Source organism: Capra hircus, chromosome 9 (genome assembly GCF_001704415.2).
Source record: "Capra hircus breed San Clemente chromosome 9, ASM170441v1, whole genome shotgun sequence".
NCBI lineage: Eukaryota > Metazoa > Chordata > Mammalia > Artiodactyla > Bovidae > Capra > Capra hircus.
The window spans coordinates 52,465,124-52,482,904 of record NC_030816.1 but is presented as its reverse complement, the minus strand read 5'-3'; the positions used below and the strand labels follow the sequence as shown (position 1 = coordinate 52,482,904).

Here is a 17,781-nt window from a genome sequence, read left to right as displayed (position 1 = left end):
AGGTCACAGTGAACCAAGTGATAAGTTTTCAAAAAGGACTGCTAACAAGAAAACTATCAAAACGAACCAATTTAACTTTTGCATTCCCCTCCATGGATTTCATGTAGGCTCTTTCGTAAGAAAGAGCATTGTCAGGAACCATGTTCACGTTTATGCAGCAAATATATCAAGTCAAGAGGCCCCAGGGACAAGAAAATAACAATGCATTTAGCAAGGAGTTCAAGTTCTTTTTAATAAATAAAAGGAGAAATAGGACAATGTGTCTAGTACCTTGGCTTGAAGAATATAATTGTCTTGATTCAGCCTGAAGAGTTCCTTTTCCTGTTGTCTCTTTAGTTCCTCCATCTTATTTTCCAGCTCTTTCTCCTTTTCTGAGAAAGTGACTTTAATTTGTTCAATTAGGGCTTGGGCACCCTTCCATTTTTCCTCTGCTTCCTGAACTCTTTTAAACATAAGCAATTCTGTCTCCTTGTTACCACCATGGTATCCTGAAGAATCCTTTTAATGAAAAGCATTACTTTATTATGTAGAGTTACATAGTAGATTCAAGCATAGGTGGTTAGGGGAAAAAAACCCACAAAGAATAAAAATGACACGTTTAACAATATTCTACTAATCAAGAAGATCAATACATGTTCAATAAAAGTGATGAGTATCCGTCAACATAAATTTCAAATATTTCATTTTTTACAATTGCTTCAAAATATATAGAACATAAAACAGTATGAGTATTATTTTTAAATTTAATACCTACATTCTGAAACTGAACACAGGAGTCAGCTTCTGTGGGGCCCTCCGACGACTTAGGAGTAGCCAGCCAACTTTCAGTTTGGGGAGCTGGTTTACCCAAAGATGCAGGCTTGATCAGCTTTGTTGCAGGTAAGATTTCTAAATATTGTGAACAATGGATAAAAGCAGCACAAATACAAACCATGTTGAGTGTGTATTCAGGCAATTATTTAACAATAAGTACTAATACAATGAGGACACCAAGACAAATGAGCATCTCAAAGGAGGCTAATGCCTAACAAACACTGCAAGGCATCTGTTTCATTGCACTTGAATTTCAGCCCATAATCAACATTCTATTCAATTTGACACAGAACGCTCATTGACCCAAGATTCATATTAAATGACAGTCCTCAATAAATGTGAGGAGAATGTGGATTAAGGTAATTTCAGGTTTTATTATTTTTCAATAAGTTATCATTTTAAATAGCAATAGCAAATAGCAATAGCAAATAGAAGTATTTAAACAATGAATCAAAGAGCAGCTGGATAATGAAATATTTCAGTTCAAAGTATGCTTTCAAAGCACAATTTTTATAAATAATGTATATCAATATATAGTATCACTGGAATAATATAAATTTCACGCTAACCTCATAACAAGTAGTTTAAAATCTGATTAAAAATAAAATGATAAAACTGCTATAATACCCCATTTATTAAATTAGAAAACATGTGGATTATACACACACACACACACATTCCGGTCAAATTTTCAGTTTTTAAGGTACCTTGTAAATCTTACAAAAAGAAGAAATAAGACCAATAAGTTATTCAGTTCACAATAAAAAAAATTAACAGAAATACCAAGAAGAGATCCTCAGGCCCATATTCTAATATTACAGATTCTGAACTGAATACTGCATAAACATGTACTTGATTGCCTTAGATGTAAATGAAACATCTGAAACTTAAATAATTTCTTCAAGATGCTAACTTTTTAAATGCAAGGTTGACTTTTTCATTGAAGTTAAAACACATGGTTATTAAAGATTTGAAAAACATAGAAAAGTCAAAAGAAACAAGAAGTCCCCAACAGGACCTCACCCTGAGATTTCCAGGCATGCCAGTTTTTCTCATATAGTAGTAATCATATTTAATTGGACTGTGTGTTGTGGAAGGTTTTCTGAAGAAAATTTCTTACACTGTTCATAAACAGTTTGAGTCATTGTAAAAGCAGGCATTAAACCTTCCAAGTCACTGGAGGTCCATTAACATGGCCAATGGATGGTGTGTGATCTGCTAGCATTGTGATTCTTCCAAGGACATGGCAGTCAAGAGTGACAAGTGGTTCTTGCTCAAGCTGCAGTCAGCCAGCGCTTTGATGCCAGAATTGTTCTTTCCTGAGTTCTTAATTTTGGTCTCCCTAAGTAATTATTTTCAGTAACAGTTCATGGACAATATCTTTTCTCTTTATACATAAAGAAAATTTGCTTGGATATAAAATTCAAATGTGCAAAGTGCAGTGTTTGGAACTTATGAGCCCTTCTTGAAAAAACAATGGATTAAGAAAATTTAGTCAAATAAGAAACCAATCAAAATAATTCTAGAAATTGATGGCTAAGGGACTGGTGAGAAGCATTCTGGTCCTTTAACAGCCAGAACCAAGACTAACATTCAAAAGCTGTGGGGAATTACAGTTGCTAGAGAGAATATAATAGATATATCTTGAACAAGTAAAAATAAAACCAACAAAAATGAGCAGCAGGGATGTGAGTGGGGGTTTTATTACCTCACATTTCACAGAAGGGAAACTGATAATGTATAGAATTGAAAAATGTAGGTAAAAACAACAACACAGTTTTGGCAACCTTTCAGGGGTTTTCATAGTCTATTTTATTAAAATGATCTTCTGGGATATAATATTTCTTTGGAGGAAGTTTCTTTCTCTTCTTACGGATTTAAGTAAAACTAAATCTAATATTTATTTTAAAAGAACTTATGAAGTGTGATCTGTTCTTATAAAATGTTTTGTTTGCTCGTTCACATGCTGGCCTTTCTTCTTCCTTCTAGTCATTTCACAGAAAAGTAAGAGAAAACGAGACCCCAGACTTCTTAGAGGAAGGGACTAGAGGTCCACAGGTTGAGAACAGGAGGAAAGGATGCTTTGCTAAGCCAGCAATTACAGTTCAGTGTCTCCAGAAGACCCGCCCTGACTGCTGTTCCCCTGCTGACACACGTCAGCCCCAGCCTTTCCAGCTTACATGCGTGAGTTTCTGCAGTGAGTATGCATGAGCATAGACAGAAGAAAAGAATCTTTGATGCTGAAAGAATTTTAAATACAGTCAAAGTGGTCCTGAAATTGACAGTTGCAGGGAAAGGCAAGGGAAAACACTAAGGCAGAAGCAAATTTTCCAACGAGGTTATTTCTCCTCTGACAACTATTGTTACCAGGTCACAATGATGGAACTGGTCACCTATTCGATTTAATCACACAGAAAAGGACAAAATGTTTCTGGCTCTATTGCTCTCCCTCCCTCAATGAAGCCCAAAGGCAACAGAAATGTGGGTCTAAGTCAAACATCTCTATTTCTTTTACTAGCATCATGGGCTTCTAAGTGGAAATACCCTTGCCTACTGCCAACATATTAAAAAATGACTGGATTAGGAAATAACTAGATTAGGAGGCACTGTGATGAGATGTGGGAGGAGTAGGGGGCAACAGAGGATGAGATGGTTGGATGGCATCACTGACTCAATGGACATGAGTCTGAACAACCTCTGGGAGTTGGTGATGGACAGGAAAGCCTGGTGTGCTGCAGTCCATGGGGTCGCAATGAGCTGGACACGACTGAGCGACTGAACTGAACTGAACTGTGACGTATAGAAGTAGGCATTCTGTGATCCAGAAAACATCTTGACTCTCCAAGTCTATACTGAACAAATACCCAGGTATTTCTTTCTGGATCAACCTTCATCTGGACATTGCCACTTGATTCTGAATTGACAGCTCTGCTGAGGCAAACATTTTGAATATTACAAAGCCAACCAGATGAGAAGGAGTTGGATTCTCCTATCTTATATTCACTTCCTATACGTTCTGGGTTTCTTTCAGGAAGACCTAGAACTAACGATGAAAAACCTCCTGAACTCAATAGAATTGAATCTTTCAGAAATGCAATGTAATACCTTCAAATTCATTTTTTTCTATTAATAAGGAAAGTTCATTGAAGGAGAAAGGAAACAAGGAAAGCAGAAAACAAGGAAAATAATATACTATAAGCATAGAATGATTACCTTTTTTCCTGCTTTGATTTGAGGCAAGAATAGATCTCAAGTTTTTGCTCTTCATGATGTCCTTTGAAGTTTTCTTTTCAAGATTAGAAAAGGTCTTGAATGGTGAACTGGGTTTGCCATACCCTGAACTCCTAACTGATGCATATAATCCACTCTGGGGTTTTCTTTTAAATAAAGGAGGTGCACTTTTGGCCTTCTTGTATGGTAGCTGTTTACTAGTTACAGTCCCTTCTTCTCCAGAATCGAGTTGAGATCTTAAAGTCTGCATACAAGTACAAACTCTTTAGTACTTAAATAAACTTCAACTACAGTTGCAAGTAAGATTAACAGGTAGCAAAATCATAGTGATAACTAAAGAACATAATTCATAGAAGGCAAACCATTAAATTAAAGTTCTCTAAATTAAATTCATCAGAATTTTAATATTTGGAACCAACATTTTCAAAATCAAGAGTAAGACAAAGCAAAATAATAAAACAAAATAAGCCTGCCAAAAGCAATGAATGAACATGGAGGAAAGCAGAGAAGAACAAATTTTGATATGACAAAAATCTTTTTTCTCCAGATCTCTCAGTGTAAAAGTTTATTAGTACCCTGCCTTATTCTATAAGGTGATAGTTCATGGTAAACACATAACTCAAAACTGTAAAATAAAAACGGAATGCTGTGGTCGTGGTCTGATTATATATAATCAGAATAAATCAAGAACAGAGAAAAAAGGAACAGTGGAATGTAAGTTTCTCAAGAGCTGTGAACAGCATGTATACGAAATGTCAACTTGCCTACTTTTGTAGAACAGAGACTACTAGACGACTGTAAAGCACCAGAATGATGAGTACACGTAATTTTCTTCTGCTACTCAAACTCTAGACTGTGTTTACTAAAAAAATGAAAATATGAAGAATGGCTTCTAAAAGAGAGCTAATGCTACAGTGGTATTTTCAAATTTGGGGACCGCAGAGTGTTATTATAGATACTTCTCAAAGATGTCCAGGATTTACGTGGAGGTCAGTATGTAATCGATCCCACTAACTTAGGAAATACATACTTCTCAACAGTATTTACGTAACTTCATTTATCAGAATGTCAAATCAATTCAAATTATAAAAACTTACTTTATTTGTTTTGTCATCCTGAAGTAATAATGAAGGACCAATAGATATTTTTTTCTTCAAAATATCAAGGTACATTTTATCTATTTGTTCTTGCACAGGATTTACTCTTGGATAATTATCTTCTGTAACTTCATTTGCTGCCTTTTCTAAAACTACATTCTCTTCATTTTTGTCCAAAAATTGGCTCACAGTTTGTGGTTCTTGAGATACAACATCTGGGTTAATCTTAAGGGGTAAAGGGCTAACAAATTCAGTTTCTTTATTCTCAGCCAGTTTCTTAGAGCTATAAAACAAAACAGGACACAGAGAATGAACCCTATATAAGTCCTCAAATATCAGTTTTATTAATACGTGTATATACATTATATAGAAACATATTTATATTAACATATAATATTAAATATATTTAATATTTGTAAATGTTTAAATTAGGTTATTAATGTTAAACATATTATTTACAATTCTGGTTAAGACAGTAAACTTATACAGCATCACATAATTGTTTAAAATAATAATTTCAAGGCAGCGTAAGGGACTTCATGGTTGACTCTGAGACCTACTTCAAAGGAAAGACAAACCAAACAACACTGAGATTGCTTTTGTCCAAGAAAAATTTAAAAATGAATTTCTAAATGGCCTTTTTATAATATAGCTCATAACGTTAACATGCATTTTAGGCAGGAAAAATATTTTATACATTTCTAGCTTCCCTGGTAGCTCAGCTGGTAAAGAACCCTCCTGCAAGGCAGAAGACCGGGGTTCAATTCTCAGCTGAGGAAGATCCCCTGGAGAAGGGATACACTTCCCATTCCAGTATTCTTGGGCTTCCCTGGTGGCTCAGCGGTAAAGAATCCGCCTGCAATGCCAGAGACCTGGGTTTGATCCCCTCGGTTGGTAAGATCCCCTGAAGGAGCGCATGACAACCCACTCCAGTATTCTTGCCTGGAGAATGTTCATGGGAGAATCCCCATGAACAGAGGAGCCTGGTGGGCTACAGTCCATGGGGTCATTAAGAGCCAGACATGACTGAGCAACTAAGTACACACACTGAAGAAATAAAGAAGTAACCTGATTATCCTCATAACTGTTCCCTTTTCTTGTTGTAAACCGAATGAACTACATTTCATCACTGCCTTCAGTCTAGATGGGGCCAGACACTAGTTCTCGTCTTTAGAATGTGAGTGCTATGATGACAAGAATCTAAAATAGGAGGCTTAGTCGTTGGGTTTTAGGTGGCAAGGAAACTGATACAGAGGCTGGAGAGGTAACAACCCATGTTTTATGGTAACAGAACGTTTGCTAAACTGTCACCTACAACAGTTTATAAGGCAGACCAGATGACTACCCAGGCGAGGGTACTAAGAAAATGGCAGGAGAGAACAGGCAGTTTTTAAGTGCCAGCTACCACTGACTACTTTTGACAAGATATTATGAGAAAAAAATAATTTCAAGATAGAATGGGTTGGTTTGTTAAGAAGAAATCAGAGGGAACAAAGTCTGGACATTTAAGGTGTCTTAGGTTCACTCTCTGTGTCTCAACTCAAACAGTAAGATTCAGCATTACAAGACGCTGTGAACAAGCAAGATACCAATGAGAACTTCTTGGTTGAAAAGGGTGACTCAGTCCCTTGGCAAATATCATATATTCTAAGTGTCATCTTCAAACTTAGGGTTATTGTTCCTAATAATATGTTCAGACAGCTGCAACTGAGAGAGAAAAAACAGGGAATAAGGAAGCAGACATAAAACAGATCTAAAACCTTTGTCTAGCAAAGAATGTTAAGTGTAGTTACTGACACAGGGGACTAACTGGAACCAAGTACATCAGAAGCCTAATAAACTTTCTGAAGGAACTGTACTGACAAAGAAACCACAACTCTACTTAAAAAAAGAAAAAAGGCTAGAGACTTGTTTGGGAGCCTTAAAACCACCTGCAGGCAGAAAGTAGATGGAGAAACGAGTGCCTCCTCCAAGAAGGGCATACCCTCCCACTGAAAACCACTTCAGCTGAAGCCAATGGTGATGAAATACAAGACAAATTCTTCAAGGATTGGAACCAAGAGCTATATGAAACAGTAGAGTTACTTGGTAGTTCCGCCTTAAGAGCAGAATCATGGCCTAATTAAGGAAAATTCTTTACAAGGTCTTTCAGTGGATTTCAAAGTTGCATTACTGATGGCTATATTTTCTTCTCATACTTGTCCGTTCTGAATGGGAAGGGTGTGGGTAAGGAATTAGTAACTTCTCTTTTTAATTCATTGATTAGCAGACAATGAAGAGCTACATTCAAACCTGATGGAGAGAAGTGTGCTTCACCAAGAAATACTGGCCTTTGCGATGGATACAGTCCTAGATGAGACTTTGGGCTATTTGCTGGGGAGAAGCTGAGTAGGTCTTTGTGTGAAGTAGGTCTTCCTATGAAGAGTGGAATGGATATTTCACAGAAGCGGAGATTCGCTAGAGGCCTACCGAATGCGTTTACTTTCTTTCTGGGTACACAAGCAAACCACAGTTTCCACTCCGTTTGGACCTTGTTAGCTAGAGGTGCTGGTTCTTACCAATAGAATATGGACTAAAGTGATGTAACATTTCTGTTGAGGCAGTTAAAAGGAAGTGCCATCTTTTTTCTCTCCTTATAGACTCTTTACATGAAGCCAAGAGAAACTTAAAGCTGTGTGCTGATGACTGAAACAGCCTGGGTCCCTAAATGACTGTGGATGACAGTCCCACCCCAACTCCACTGAGACACACGGAATTATGTTGTGAACAAGAAATTCATTTTTGATTATGTTAAACTATTAAAATTTCAAGGGATTTTTTCTGTTGTTATAGCACCTAGAATTACTTATCCTAGTTTACTATAAAAAGTTCTTTTGATAAGTATACTAGGGTTTATACTTATGCCTTGAATGTAAGTACACTTTTTTCAGCTCTTAAACACAAATGCAAAACTCCATACTAGAATTCACATTACTAAAATGGTGCTACCTAGAGCCAGATATCCTGGAATGTGAAGTCAAGTGGGCCTTAGGAAGAAGCATCACTACAAACAAAGCTAGTGGAGGTGATGGAATTCCAGTGGAGTTATTTCAAATTCTAGAAGATGATGCTGTGAAAGTGCTCAATATGCCAGCAAATTTGGTAAACTCAGCAGTGGCCAAAGGACTAGAAAAGGTCTGTTTTCTTTCCAATCTCAAAGAAAGGCAATGCCAAAGAATGCTCAAACTGCACAATTGTACTCATCTCACACATTAGTAAAGTAATGCTTAAAATTCTCCAAGCCAGACTTCAGCAATACATGAACCATGAACTTCCAGATGTTCAAGCTGGATTTAGAAAAGGCAGAGGAACCAGAGATCAAATTGCCAACATCTGTTGGATCATGGAAAAGACAAGAGAGTTCCAGGAAAATATCTGTTTCTGCTTTATTGACTATGCCAAAGCCTTTGACTGTTTGGATCCAAAATAAACTGGAAAATTCTGAAAGAGATGGGAATGCCATACCACCTACCTGACCTGCCTCTTGAGAAATCTGTATGCAGGTGAGGAAGCAACAGTTAGAACTGGACATGGAACAACAGACTATTTCCAAATAGGAAAAGGAGTACGTCAAGGCTGTACATCATGAGAAACACTGGGCTTGAAGAAGCACAAGCTGGAATCAAGACTGCCGGATATGCGGCAATACCAGATACGCGGACACCACCACCCTTAGGGCAAAAAGCAAGGAAGTGAAAGAGGAGAGTGAAAAAGTTGGCGTAAAGCTCAACATTCAGAAAACTAATGGCACAGTTCAAAAGCATCAATTCTTCAATGCTCAGCTTTCTTTATAGTCCAGATCTCACATCCATACATGACTACTGGAAAAACCAAAGCTTTCACTAGACAGACCTTTGTTGGCAAAGTAATGTCTCTGCTTTTCAATATGCTATCTAGGTTGGTCATAATTTCCTTCCATGGAGTAAGTGTCTTTTAATTTCATGGCTGCAATCACTATCTGCAGTGATTTTGGAGCTCCCCAAAATAAAGTCTGACACTGTTTCTACTGTTTCCCCATCTATTTCCCATGAAGTGATGGGACCAGATACCATGATCTTCGTTTTCTCAATGTTGAGCTTTAAGCCAGCTTTTTCACTCTCCTCTTTCACTTTCATCAAGAGGCTTTTTAGTTCCTCTTCACTTTCTGCCATAAGGGTGGTGTCATCTGCATATCTGAGGTTATTGATATTTCTCCTGGCAATCTTGATTCCAGCTTGTGCTTCTTCCAGCCCAGCATTTCTCAGGATGTACTCTGCATATAAGTGAAATAAGCAGGGTGACAATATACAGCCTTGGCGTACTCCTTTTCCTATTTAGAACCAGTCTGTTGTTCCATGTCCAGTTCTAACTGCTGCTTCCTGATCTGCATATAGGTTTCTCAAGAAGCAGGTCAGGTGGTCTGGTATGCCCATCTCTTTCAGAATTTTCCACAGTTTATTGTGATCCACACAGTCAAAGGCTTTGGCATAGTCAATCAAGCAGAAATAGATGTTTTTCTGGAACTCTCTTGCTTTTTCCATGATCCAGCGGATGTTGGCAATTTGATCTCTGGTTCCTCTGCCTTTTCTAAAACCAGCTTGACCATCTGGAAGTTCATGGTTCACGTATTGCTGAAGCCTGGCTTGGAGAATTTTGAGCGTTACTTTACTAGCGTGTGAGATGAATGCAATTGTGCGGTAGTTTGAGCATTCAGTAACACTACCATAGCCCAAAACAGCAATGATTATGTGAGCACAACTGCCCTTTAAAACTATTAACTAGCACTGCAGATCAGTGGAAGAATCTAGACTCAGTATTCAAGTAGATGGGCTTCCCTAGTAGCCCAGTCAGTAAAGAATCTTCCTGCAATGTAGGAGACCAGGGTTCAACCCAAGGTCAGGAAGATCCCCTGGAGAAGGAAATGGCAACCCACTCCAGTATTCTTGTCTGAAAAATCCGATTGACAGAGGAGTCTGGCAAGCTACAGTCCACTGAGGCACAAGAGTCGGACATGACTTAGCAACAAAACCAGATGTTTTAGTATAAGCTACACTGAATTTTGTCTCAACTAGCACAAATATAGGAAAAAGACCAAGAAATCACTGCAAGTGGATTTACATGATGAAGACGGAGTTCAAGGAGGGGCTCAAAAACTTGTTTGTCAAAACATAAATGAACAAGTGAATACATGAACAGATGACAGGCTTTTCACAGAAACATTTTACGGAGATAAAAACCCGACAATCTGAGTATGTTCCGGGGTCATGGCCATGTGATCTTGAGAAATTAATTTAACCTCCTTAATCCCGAGTTTCTTATCTATGAAATGAGGATGATAATGGAATAGACTTCATGGAAGTGCTATAAGATTAAATAAAGTCTGATAGGTAAAGAGCTTTGTACAGCACCTAGTCCACAGTAAGCACATGATTAAAATGTTCGCTGTTATTGTCATCATCATCGTCTGGCTCCTGTGAGAGCTCTGCCAGTTACCTCTGCTTACTTCGGGTGCATCACTTGAATGGTGGGGATAAAGATGCTGACCTATTTGTTATGAAGATCTCACGAGATACCGGATATGACTCTCCTGGTGCTGCATGAATGCCAAGCTGTCCTACAACAAGGTGACTGGGATATGAGTCTCTGTGCTGGTGAATGACAGCCAGGTCCTGAAAACTGTCATTACAATATACTGGAGCTGGAGATTTTTGTGAAGCCCATTTCTCTTGTGACCCAAGATCTCACCCTGGGAGATGACAGCTAGTCCGTAACTCAGTGCAGACTGAGTTTATATTTACTGGTTTATAAAGAAGCGAGTAGATGACTCACATACAGAATAAATAAAATTCATGTTCACTCTCAGTGTTCGAATCAGCTGTCCCTGAGATATTTAGAGCTGAAGGGATTTTATTTTTCAGTGAAAAGCTTTAAGACTACCCATCTAATGACAGCAACTTTTCAGTAGCAATTGTTTATTTTTTTGTTTTAGAACTAGATGAATTTTGATAAACTGAGTAAAGATTAATAGGAAAAGAAAACAGGAATGCCTCACAGGTAGACTCATACCAGCTACCTGTTGACCATTCACTAGGAATGGTTCAGTTCAGTTCAGTCGCTCAGTCATGTCCAGCTCTTTGCAACCCCATGAAATGCAGCACAACAGGCCTCCCTGTCCGTCACCAACTCCTGGAGTTTATCCAAACTCATGTGCATTGAGTTGGTGACGCCATCTAACCATCTCATCCTCTGTCGTCTCCTTCTCCTCCTGCCCTCAATGGGAAAGATTGGTAGAAGAAATGATTCTAGAAGTTTGCAGTGACAAAACAATAAACAAACAAACCAGCCTGCACGATCCATTCCAAGAAACTCATACCTGACAGGTTGTAAATCAAAACCACTGACCCCGAAGGAATCTATTCGGATAGGCTTCATCAGCTCCTCTACTGTGGGCAGATCTGAGGGAACAAAAGTTAAAACAGCAACAAAAAAGGTTATGGAAATTGCTTACTTTAACGCCTAATACCACCATAATCACATTTTCTCTGATTGACATAGTTAACAAAATGATACATACAATCATCCCAGGTTCCCACTGTAAACTTATTTGTACCAAAAAAATCTTTGGTATTTATATCTGAAATATATATCTACTTTCATTCCCTCTAAGTATAGGTGTATGGATATATCTACAAACATTATTTATTTAGTTGATCCCCCCAAACTGTTCTCCATTAAAAAAAATAACATTAGTATATGTTCATGCAAAAGTACAAAAAAATATGAAAATAATCAAGAGATTTCTTAATTTGGTCAAAGCATATTAGAGGAGGAATTAAAATTTTAACCTATTTTTGATGCTAACTTTCTAGTTAAAAAGGTAATTCCCAGATTTATTTTAACAAACTTTTAAATTCAGATACTGAGAAATCATTACCACAGCCAATTGTATTTAAATTATACCATACTGAAAACAGTTCGGAGAGAGGCTCAAACAAAGACGCTTTTACCAGACTCTGTAGTAGAGATGTTTTTAGAGGACCCTTCATTTTCTTGAAGATGATCTTTTGTTGAGCTCTTGGTATCTTCTGCTGCATTGCTCTCAGTTCTTTGTTCATCTGCATCTCCCAAAGAATGGGCTATGTGACAGTAAGCCTGATGTAGAGCTTCAATGTCACTATTGCTTTGTCCATAAGAAATACCTGTTGAGATAAATGTAATCTCTAGTATAACCACACAAATACATGAGAAATATAAAACACTAAGTTCACCCCTTAATCTGTTAAGCATGATGAACAAGGCTGTAGGAAAATGCGAACATGATACAAAGTGAAATACAAACCTTAGTAATGGGTGGCCATAGCCTGCCAGTGTGAATCTCAGCAGGCTCAGGGCCTCTTTCAGCAGGCTGAAATGTGTTGACAGGCTAACTGTAAAAACATCTCTGCCTACTATCCCTATACAACCTCTCTGCACTGGAGAAAACTATTCCTAAATTTCTCAAACTGACACAAAAAGTTTTCACGGATTCTGTCTCTCCTCTGCTCCACGCACCCCCACCCAGCCTCTCTCTCTGTTTTCCTGAGCCACCAAACATCTAGTATTCTTCATTTCTTCAACTGAAGTTCAGTCCTCTAACTTTGCAGTCCAGTGTGTTCCAAAACCCTGCTAAAGCTGCTATAATAAAAAGAAAGTAACTTCCTAGTAACAAATCCAGCCTTAACTTTCTTCAGCCTGAAAACTTTTCTTTGCCGTGTGAGACACGTGGCCCTGCTCCTTCCCTGGGGCCTGTCTCCTCTGTATAACACGTGGCCCTGCTCCTTCCCTGGGGCCTGTCTCCTCTGTATAACCCGTGGCCCTGCTCCTTCCCTGGGGCCTGTCTCCTCTGTATAACATGTGGCCCTGCTCTTTTTCTGGGGACTGTTTCCTCTGTATAACACCTTCTTGTTCTCACTGCTCTGATGGATGCTTTACACCTTCTGTGGTTAATAGCTCATCTCAGGGCTCCATCATCAGCTCTCTTTTTTCAAACTTCTCTTTTTTATGGGTGTGTGTGTGGAGGGGGGGTGCGGGGGGTGATGGATAATTTCATTAGCACCCTTTGCTTAGTAATTGCCTATAAACATTTGACTCCCAAACCTGTGTCTTCTGTTTAATCTATCTTCTATCTCTTTTCTGAACACTGAACTTCCTAACAGACATGTAGACTGTTCTGTAAGCAAATCACATTTAATACATTCTCAAGTGAATTAATTACATTCCCCAACAAAAGCTGTTCTGCTCCCAGTATCTGCTGCTGTGGCTGTGGTGTGATCAATCACCCAGTTATCCAAAACAGAGAACCTCATCTCACAGTTCACTTTTCCTTCCCTATCAACCTCCTTGTCTTCCCATCAACTGATAAACTCTGGAGAAAAGAATTCAAAAAATCTAACGACAATGACGATCTAAGATTTTATGAGTATCTTCCTAGTCATTTCATACTTTTCATTATTAACAGTAGAATTTTCAAAATTAGAAGAAATAAAAGCATTATAGACAAGTAGAAAAAAACAAGAGAAATAGGGTGATCAGAGTCCTGTTCTCTTGATACCTATAACCATTAATTAATGCCTAAAGATAAAAGAGCATATATACAGCCTCCTCTTTCTCTATATAATCTGTAAATTGCATAGTATAAAATTCTGAGGAACTAGTTTCAACTGTAAATGTAAGAGGGTGCCAAGTATCACACGTGATTATGTAAGAATGCCTTACAATGGAAGAGCTTTCCACCTGCTGCTTCAGGTCATCAGGTCACCAGGTCACCACTGCTATTTGGAGCCTGTCCAAGATGGAATAAATTTGCTTAAATACACTAAAAACAAAAATGTGAAGAAGTAGACTTCCCTGGAGGTCCAGTGGTTAAGAATTCACCTTGCAATGCAAGGGATGTAGGTCTGATTCCTGGTCAGGGAACTAAGATCCCACATGCTGCAGGGCAACCAAGTCCACATGCCACAACTAGAGAACCTAAGCACTCTAACTACTGAAGCCTGCATACTCCAGAGCCTGTGCACCAGAGCCAGAGAATCCATACGCCACCACGGAAGATCCCACAGGCTGTAACTAAGACCCAATGCAGCGAATAAATAAATAGATAAATACATTTAAAAAGTGGGGGATACCACCAGTTCGGAATCACTAACAGTTAAGTGGCTGAAATGTTCAGCAGGACTTGAGGAAAACAACCTTGCCTGCTAAAATAAGCCAATTTTTCCCCCAAACCATCTATCAGACTCAAAGGGAAAAGATAATTAATTTTTATGAAGAAATGAAAAAGGCAGAAGACATTTTTCCTCCTCTAGAGAAATACCTGGATGCCTAAGTATCTGCTGAGTATGCATGAAAGAAATGATCCCAGTGGGAAACAGCATCACAGTACTGAATGTGCATACCTAATTTAACAGGCATGAGGTGACAGGAAGAAGAGGTTTTGGCTTAAACTAACAGCTGAGCAAACATGTGAAAAAGCAAATTACCTAAAAGTTAAAAATTAGAAATGGAAGACAGAGAAGCATTAGATGCTGCTCAGAAAACAGAGCAAGGGAAAGGTACTTGTCTCCTAATTTGAATCATTAATCCAACTGATATTAAAAATAATTTCAGGGTCATAGATGTTGACCTTTTTTTAATATATACATATTTTGTTGAAGTACAGTTGTTTCAGATGCACAGCAAGGTGATTCAGTTATACAAACACACATATATTATTTTTGAAATTATTTTCCATCATAGATAATTATGAGATATTAACTATAGTTCCCTGTGTTATACAGTAAACTTTTATTGCCTATTGCATTATCTATTTTTTAGACTCTTTGTGACCTCATGGACTGTAGACCACCAGTCTCTCTGTCTTTATGATCCCATGGACTGTTGCCTGCCAGGCTCCTCTGTCCTGGGAGATTCTCCAGACAAGAATACTGGGGATCTTCCCAACCTAGGGATTGAACCCAGGTCTTCCACACTGCAGGCAGATTCTTTACTGTCTGAGCCACCAGGGAAGCCCTTTAATTAGAAATTTAACATTCTATTCATACCAAGTCCAGAGAAGGCAATGGCACCCCACTCCAGTACTCTTGCCTGGAAAATCCCATGGATGGGAGGAGCCTGGTGGGCTGCAGTCCATGGGGTCGCTAAGAGTCGGACACGACTGAGCAACTTCACTTTCACTTTTCACTTTCATGCACTGGAGAAGGAAATGGCAGCCCACTCCAGTGTTCTTGCCTGGAGAATCCCAGGGATGGGGAAGCCTGGTGGGCTGCCGTCTCTGGGGTTGCACAGAGCTGGACACGACTGAAGTGACTTAGTAGCAGCAGCAGCAGCATACTAAGTCAAACAAGTGGAATCAAAATGTCATAATTTTTTTAGTTAGACAAAAATTCATAAGTTTTCTAAAATATATATATATGTATTTATAGATATGTATACAAAAGCTTTTCTACTACACTTAATAAAGGCTTGAGAAAGAACATCAAAAAAAAAAAAAAGAAGAGATGGAAAAATTGGAGAACATAAACTAAATGAAATGGGAGCACTGAATATGAAATAGAAAAAGGGAAACACACTAGATAAAAGTAAAAGATCATCATGTTGTTTTTAAATATGACTGCTCATCAGAAACATATCTGGAGCTCTGGAGAAGGAGGGTAATACTTGAGCATTTATTTGTATTTTTCAAAAAATTTCAAGATAATTCTGATATGCATCTGGATTTTAAAAACTGATTACAGGTTTTTGTATTAGATCCTACTTTTGGTGATAAAGAGTTCTATTTTCTGTTGACCAATCATGATACAATGGTATTAATAGTTACATAATAACAAGAGTAAAAGATGTTTATCAGTTTTCACAATCAATAACCAAACAAAAAATAAAAGATAATTACAATTGCAAGCCATAATGGGAACATGATTAACTTAACAAAATAATGACACACAATGGGGGTGTGTCAAGCAGAGTGATGTGGTAAGTGGAAGTGCATACATGCACATGTTTTCATCCACTCAGTCAGTCTATGTCTTGGTTGGTGCATTTAATCTATTGACATTTAAGGTAGTTATTGATATGTATAATCCTATCACCATTTTCTTAATTGTTTTGGATTTACTTTCTATAGGTCTCTTCCTTCTCTTGTGTTTCCTGCCTAAAGAAGTTCCTTTAGCATTTGTTGTAAAGCTGGTTTGGTGGTGCTGAATTTCTTAACTTGTGCTTATCCAGAAAGCTTTTGATTTCTACATCAAACCCGAATAAGTCTTGCTGGGTATTCTTGGTTGTAGGTTCTTCCCTTTCATCACTTTTAAATATATCATGCCATTCCCTTCTGGCTTGTAGAGTTTCTGTTGAGCAATCAGTTGATAGCCTAATGGGAGTTCCCTTGTATGTTATTTGTCATTTTCCCCTTGTTGCTTTTAATAATTTACCTCTGTCTTTAATTTGTATCAGTTTGATTACTATGTGTCTTGGTATGTTTCTCCTTGGGTTTATCTTGCCTGGGACTCCTCTGTGCTTCCTGAACTTGGCTATTTCCTTTCCCATGTTTGGGATGTTTTCAGCTATTATCTCTTCAAACATTTTCTCAGGTCCTTTCTTTGTTAAAATCTTTTTATGCATTTTGCGAGAGTTGGACTGTGAAGAAAGCTGAGCGCCGAAGAATTGATGCTTTTGAACTGTGGTGTTGGAGAAGACTCTTGAGAGTCCCTTGGACTGCAAGGAGATCCAACCAGTCCATTCTAAAGGAGATCAGCCCTGGGATTTCTTTGGAAGGAATGATGCTCAAGCTGAAACTCCAGTACTCTGGCTACCTCATGTGAAGAGTTGACTCATTGGAAAAGACTCTGATGCTGGGAGGGATTGGGGGCAGGAGGAGAAGGGGATGACAGAGGATGAGATGGCTGGATGGCATCACCGACTCGATGGACATGAGTCTGAGTGAACTCCGGGAGTTGGTGATGGACAGGGAGGCCTGGCGTGCTGCGATTCACGGGGTTGCAAAGAGTTGGACACGACTGAGCAACTGAACTGAACTGAACTGATAGAGAGAAAAAGGGCTGACTTCTTGCATCTATTTCATATATTACCACAAGTCAAAAGCCCACTCTATTTTCCACTTGAAGAGGCAGGGGAGTGTTAGAACCTACTGGGCAGAGGCAGGGGTCTGGTTGTGAAGCAACACTATCCTCCTGTGACTGCTCCAGGCATGCAACCATGGCACAAAATGGTCCCTGCCCTCGGGACAAACGAAAACACGCAAAAGGCTAGATCTGACCGTCATTTTACAGTTACCAACCTTTCTAAGACAGTAAAGCACAAGTTTCATGAACAGTATTATATAAAAAAAAAGAGAGATAAAAATCTTTGACAATGTATCACCTAAACTGAGCCTGCTTAAGGCTGGAAGATGCATGGTAAACAAAGGAAGCTGCTGATACTTTCAGTTCTTAATCCAAGCTCAGACTCTGATTTGAAAATTTTCCAGTGTACTTTTGTAAATACTAGGTAAATTTAATACTTCATAGCCAAAAGGTATTCATGCCTTCAGGTTCTTTATTATAATTTGACTATTAACAGTACTGAAATAAAA

At 38.4% G+C, this 17,781-nt stretch overlaps 1 protein-coding gene across 2 annotated transcripts in view; it reads right to left on the bottom strand.

Moving 5' to 3' along the window:
- CEP162 (centrosomal protein 162) overlaps nt 1-17,781 on the bottom strand; it is a 95,552-nt gene that overhangs the window by 37,593 nt on the left and 40,178 nt on the right. For both annotated transcript variants that reach the window (XM_005684719.3, XM_018053180.1), the window contains 6 exons: nt 12,167-12,358; nt 11,533-11,614; nt 5,142-5,424; nt 4,027-4,288; nt 755-888; nt 271-498 (listed from right to left, as the gene is read on the bottom strand). In XM_005684719.3, coding sequence (XP_005684776.2) covers nt 271-498; nt 755-888; nt 4,027-4,288; nt 5,142-5,424; nt 11,533-11,614; nt 12,167-12,358 — 1,181 coding nt within the window. The remainder of the gene's footprint in view (nt 1-270; nt 499-754; nt 889-4,026; nt 4,289-5,141; nt 5,425-11,532; nt 11,615-12,166; nt 12,359-17,781) is intronic.